Raw genomic sequence first — 5,971 nt, 5'->3', positions numbered from 1 at the left:
GCTAACGTTTTTTTTTTTTTTTTTTTTTGAGACAGAATCTCACTTTGTTGCCCAGGCTAGAGTGAGTGCCATGGCGTCAGCCTAGCTCACAGCAACCTCAAACTCCTGAGCTCAAGCGATCCTCCTGTCTCAGCCTCCCGAGTAGCTGGGACTACAGGCATGCGCCACCATGCCCGGCTAATTTTTTCTATATATATTTTTAGCTGTCCATATAATTTCTTTCTATTTTTAGTAGAGATGGGGTCTCGCTCAGGCTGGTCTCGAACTCCTGAGCTCAAACGATCCGCCCACCTCAGCCTCCCAGAGTGCTAGGATTACAGGCGTGAGCCACCGTGCCCGGCCCAGACATGCTAACGTTAACTGATGTGTGCATGCAATTGTTCCAGGAGACAGGCAGAGATGATCTGGCTTTTTAAGACTTCATCCCACCCCAGGATTGTAGGATCCTCTTCCACGCTCTCTTCACATCCTTATTTCTCAGGGTGTAGATGAGTGGATTGAGCAGCGGAGTGATAACACAGTAGAAGAAGGACATGAACTTGGCCTGGGTACTATTGGCAGGGGGCTGGAGGTACACGTAGATTGCTGGCCCAAAGTACATTATGACGACCACCAAGTGGGAACTGCAGGTGCTGAGAGCCTTATACCTTCCTTCAGCTGACGGTAACTTCAGTACAGCCCTAGCAATGAAGGCATAGGAGATGAGCACAAGCAGGGGAGCCACCAGTGCAAAGGGGATGGCTCCCACGGCTAGGGACAAGTCATTAGCAGTGGTGTCGCTACAGGCCAGCTTGATCAGAACAGGCACCTCGCAGAAGAAGTGATCCAGGGTGCGGTGACCACAGAGGTGAAGCTGGAGGGTGAGTGTGGCTTGGAGCAGAGAATTGGCCAGGCCACTGGACCAGGCTGCAGCTGCCATCTGTCCACACACCCGGGGATGCATGATGAGAGTGTACCGGAGGGGCCTGCAGATAGCCACGTAGCGATCGAAAGCCATCACTGCCAGCAGGGCACATTCGGTGCAGCCTGTCCAGTGGAAGAGGTAGGCCTGCGTGATGCAGCCCCACGAAGCAATTGTCTTCTCTGGTCCCCAGAGGTTGGCCAGCAGCTGTGGCACAATGGTGCAGGTGACACAGAGGTCAAGCACAGAGAGATTGTCCAGGAAGAAGTACATGGGGGTCTGGAGTCTGGGATCCACCAGGGAGAGAAGAATGATGGAGCTGTTGCCTATCAGGGTGAGGATGTAGGAGACCAGGACCACTCCAAAGAGGGGAATCTCCAGCCATGGATGCTCAGAGAAGCCCAACAAGACAAACGTGCTGGGAGAACTCACATTTTCTCCTTCCATGGCCTCTACCTTATATATGGCTGGAAGGAAGGAGACAGTTTTGAAGTCAAACATGACTTTTACATTTCAGTTACTCCATGGCAATGTTCCCAAGCCTTCAACTATGTTGGTGGGATAATCCTCATAATTGTTCTTAGAAGTTCTCAAAATATGGGGCAGATTCTGTCTAACACTGCCCTAGCAATTGACGTTGAAGTGGGAACAGAGATACAATATCCTAGACATGATGAGAAATTCTACATAGAGCCCTGTCAACTCAACTAGGTATCTGTTTTATGAGGATCTCTCCCTCTCTCTCTCTCTTTGCCCCCTCCATCCCTCTCCCTTTTCCCTCTCTCCCCACCTCTCTCACCCAGTTCATTCCTGAACCCTACTGCTCTCATGTCACAAAGAAAGGGCCATGCAGTCCTTTGCATGAGGCATATGCCTTTCATAAAAACTTTTAAGGGAAACACTACTTAATGATTCCTTTCAGTGCAGCTAGGCAAAGGACACTTGGGTGCTTGGATAGACAAGTTAGAGGCTGAGGGTGCTGTCATAGCTACATAACTGTATGAACTTGTTTTGCAAAAAGAGGCCATCAAATGGTGGTTTAGTTTATGCAATTTCTCTGTTTCTTTTTATTCCTATTTTTTATTATGGTAAAATAAACATAACATAACATAACATAACATTTAGCCTCTCAACCATTTTCAAGTGTTATAGTTCAGTGGTAATGATTCATATTGTTGTGCCTCCATCATCATGCTGTGCCACCATCTCCAGAATCTTTTCACCTTACAAAACTCAAACTATACCTATTAAATAGTAGCTGTCTGTTCTCTCTTTCCCTCAGACCCTGGCAATCAACATTCTACTTTCTATCTCTATGATTTTGACTACTCTAAATACCTTCTATAAATAGCAGCATACACTATTTGTAATTTTGTGATGGGTTTATTTCACTTACACAATGTCCTCAAGGTTCATCCACATTGTAGCATATGTCAGAATTTCCTACCATTTTTAAGGCTGAATAATGTTATATTGTATGTATATACAGCATTTTGCTTACACATTTACCTGCCAATTAACACTTGGTTTGCTTCCATGCTTTAGCTATTGTGAATAATGCTCCTGTGAACATGAGTGTACAAATATCTCTGCCTTTAATTCTTTTGACTATATGCCCAAAAGAATTTCTGGATCATTGGTGATTTTATTTTTAATTAATGTTTTCCATAGCAGCTATACCATTTTACATTCCCACCAACAGTGCATAAGGGTTCAAATTTTTACACATTTTAGTCAACACATTATTTTCTGTTTTTTTTTAATAGTAGCCATCTTAATGGATGTGGATTGATATCTCACTGTAGTTTTGATTTGCATTTCCCTAAGGATTAATGATGTCGAGTATCTTTTCATGTGCTTTTTGTCCATTTGTATATCTTCTCTGGAGAAATGTCTATTCAAATGTTTTTGAATTGGGTTGTTTGTTTGGTTGTTTTAGAAGTTCTCTAAATATTCTGGATATTAATCCCTTATCAGATAAATGATTTGCAAATATTTTTTCTCATTCTGTGGGTTGCTTATACTCTGGTAATTAGGGTTTTTTGAAGCACAACTTAAAAATTTTCATAAAGTCCAATTTGTCTTTTTTTCTTTTGTTACTTGGGCTTTGGTGTCATATTCAAGAAATCGTTGTCAAATCTAATGTTGTGAAGATTTTGCCCTCTGTTTTCTTCTAAGAGTTTAGTAGCTGTAGGTGTTAGCTTTAGGTCATGGATTCATTTGAGTTAACCTATGTATATGCCATTAAGAAAGGTCTAACTTCATTCTTTTGCATGTGGATATCCAGATTTTCTACTAAAAATTTGTTGAAAAGACTGCTTTCAACATCAAGTGGTCTTGGCACTCCTGTCAAAAATTATTTGACCAAGTATTCACGAGTTTATTTCTGGACTCTATTCTACTCCATTGGTCTGTCTTTATGTCAGTATCACGCTGTTTTGATTACTGTAGCTTTGTAACATACTTTGAATCAAGCAGTGTGCTGCCTCCAGCTTTGTTCTTCTTGCTCAACATTTCTTTGGCTATTATTGGGGTCTTTTGTAATTCTATATGAATTTTTGGATTATTTTTTCTATTTTTGTAAAGAATACCATCGGGGTTTTTTTTTTTTATTATTTTTTTATTTTTTGTTTGTTTTTCAGCTCATTAAGGGGGTACAAAAGATCAGGCTATATACATTGCCCATGCCTCCCCATCCCCACCATCGGGGTTTTGATACATTGGAATTGATCTGCAGTGAATTTGTAGATCACTATAGACATTCTAACAATGTTAATTCCAATCCATTAATATGAGGTTATTTCCAATTATCTGTATATCTAATTTCCTTTATCAGTGTTTTATAATTTTCAGTTTGCAGATCTTTTACCTCTTTGGTTAAGTTTATTCCTAAGTATTTATTTATAATAAGTATTTACTTATAATATTTATTTGCTGTTGTGGAGTTGTTTTTTATATTTCCTTTTTGATATTGTTTATTGTTTATATATAGGAATGTGACTGATATTTTAATGTTGAATTTGTATTTTGCAATTTTACTGAATCCATTTATTTGGTTTTTGGGATTTTTTTTCTGTTTGTTTTTGAGACAAGAGTCTCATTTGGTCACCACAGTGAGAGTGCAGTGGCATCATCGTTGCTCCCTGCAACCACAAACTCCTGGGCTCGAGCGATCCTCCTGCCTCAGCCTCCAGAGTAGCTGTGACTACAGGAACACGCCACCACACCCAGCTAATTCTCTCTCTCTCTCTCTCTCTATATATATATTTTAGTAGAGACTGGGTTGGTCTCGAACTCCTAAGCTCAAGCAATCCTCCTGCCTCAGCCTCCCAGAATGCTAGGATGATAGTTGTGAGCACCCTTCCCAGCTCATTTATTAGTTTTAAGATTTTTTTGTTGTTGATGTTGAGTCTTTGGGGTTTTCTGCATGTATGATCATGTCATCTACAAACAGATGATTTCATTTTTTTCTTTCTAGTTTGTATGTCTTTAATCTCTCTCTCTCTCTTTTTTTTTTTTTTTTTTGCCTAATTGTAGGCAAAAAAAGTACTGTCCCAGTACTCTGTTGAACAGAGGTAGTGAATGTGGGCACCCCTACCTTATTCCTGATCTTACAGGGAAAACTTTCAGATCTTAGAGGGGGAGGCAAGAGGGACAGATCCTGAGAGAGAGGGGCAGATTTCCTTTCTAGATTTCAAAATCAGAGTGATTGTTATTAGTTGCAACCTGAACTAAACTTTTAATTGCAGTTCAGGCTCAGTATTTAAATAGGAGCTACATACCTAAGCTTAAGACTTCAATATTTTGAAGGACATTAAAACTAACAGAAGCCACTGCGTATGTCTCATACCAGTTTCTTCATTCTCCCAGCCCTAGGTTTTGTTTCGGGTGTGACAAATTCGCTTTGTTACTCTCTCCCGCTGAACTGTTATGTCACGCATTTATGTGTGGATGCCGGCCCCATCAGCGTTTCACTTTTTCCTTTTAAATATATATATTTCAATTATATTTATTTCCTTTTAGAAAACTAACTGGCTGACTAATTAAATATAATCTTGCTTTTGGAAGTTTCTTTGCTTCTGTCACTTCTGTGGAGAATAAATATTTTGTGGATCTTAATTAAAACAATTTCCTAAAGAAGTTGTTTTTACTTTCCATACTTAGAAGCAAAGATTGCATGAACGAACATTCGTGGACAGAGAACATTTTTTTTTTTTTTTTTTTTTTTTTTTTTTTTTTTTTGAGACAGAGTCTCACTCTGTTGCCCAGGCTAGAGTGAGTGCCGTGGCGTCAGCCTAGCTCACAGCAACCTCAAACTCCTGGGCTCAAGCGATCCTACTGCCTCAGCCTCCCGAGTAGCTGGGACTACAGGCATGCGCCACCATGCCCGGCTAATTTTTTCTGTATATATTTTTAGCTGTCCATATAATTTCTTTCTATTTTTAGTAGAGATGGGGTCTCGCTCTTGCTCAGGCTGGTCTCGAACTCCTGAGCTCAAACGATCCGCCCACCTCGGCCTCCCAGAGTGCTAGGATTACAGGCGTGAGCCACCGCGCCCGGCCGGACAGAGAACATTTTATAACAATTATCAGTGTCACTACCTGACAGTGGTACTGCTATTGTCATAATTGTGTGATATTCCCCAGGGTACTCTAGTTTTCCACATGGAAATCAGTCTGACACAACTAATAGATTGGCTTTATCTAAATATTCTGCTATCATCTGCTAGAGACTGAATGTGTTCCCCCAAAGTCATATGTTGAAGCCGTAATCCCCAATGTGACTGTATCTGGAGATTGGATCTTTAAGAGGTAACTGATGTTGGGTGAGATCATGAAGGTGGCACCGAATCCAGCAAGACTGTGGCCTGATAAGAAGAGGGAAGTACGCGTGCTTGTACTTGTGCGCGCTCTCTCTCTTGCTCTGTCGTTTTTCTCTCTCTTTCTCTCCACCACGCAAGGACACAGAGAAAAGGGGATCTTTTTCAAACCAGGAATAGAACCCGCACCAGAAACCAACCCCTGACAGAAACTCAATCTTGGACTTTTTAGCCTCCAGAATTGTGAAAAA

At 41.0% G+C, this 5,971-nt stretch overlaps 1 protein-coding gene across 1 annotated transcript; it reads right to left on the bottom strand.

Moving 5' to 3' along the window:
* Positions 1-412: 412 nt before the first annotated feature.
* LOC138382386 (olfactory receptor 2C1-like) lies at positions 413-1,348 on the bottom strand. Its single transcript, XM_069466911.1, has one exon. It carries the CDS (start codon positions 1,346-1,348, stop codon positions 413-415), a length of 936 nt encoding a protein of 311 aa, XP_069323012.1.
* Between the last annotated feature and the right edge of the window lie 4,623 nt (positions 1,349-5,971).

The sequence above is a fragment of the Eulemur rufifrons genome, chromosome 4 (genome assembly GCF_041146395.1).
Source record: "Eulemur rufifrons isolate Redbay chromosome 4, OSU_ERuf_1, whole genome shotgun sequence".
Classification (NCBI taxonomy): domain Eukaryota; kingdom Metazoa; phylum Chordata; class Mammalia; order Primates; family Lemuridae; genus Eulemur; species Eulemur rufifrons.
This window is presented reverse-complemented; position numbering and strand designations above follow the sequence as displayed.

Bases quoted from the DNA above. Each gene is read 5' to 3' on its own strand.
- LOC138382386 (XM_069466911.1), bottom strand. From the start codon at position 1,348: ATGGAAGGAGAAAATGTGAGTTCTCCCAGCACGTTTGTCTTGTTGGGC.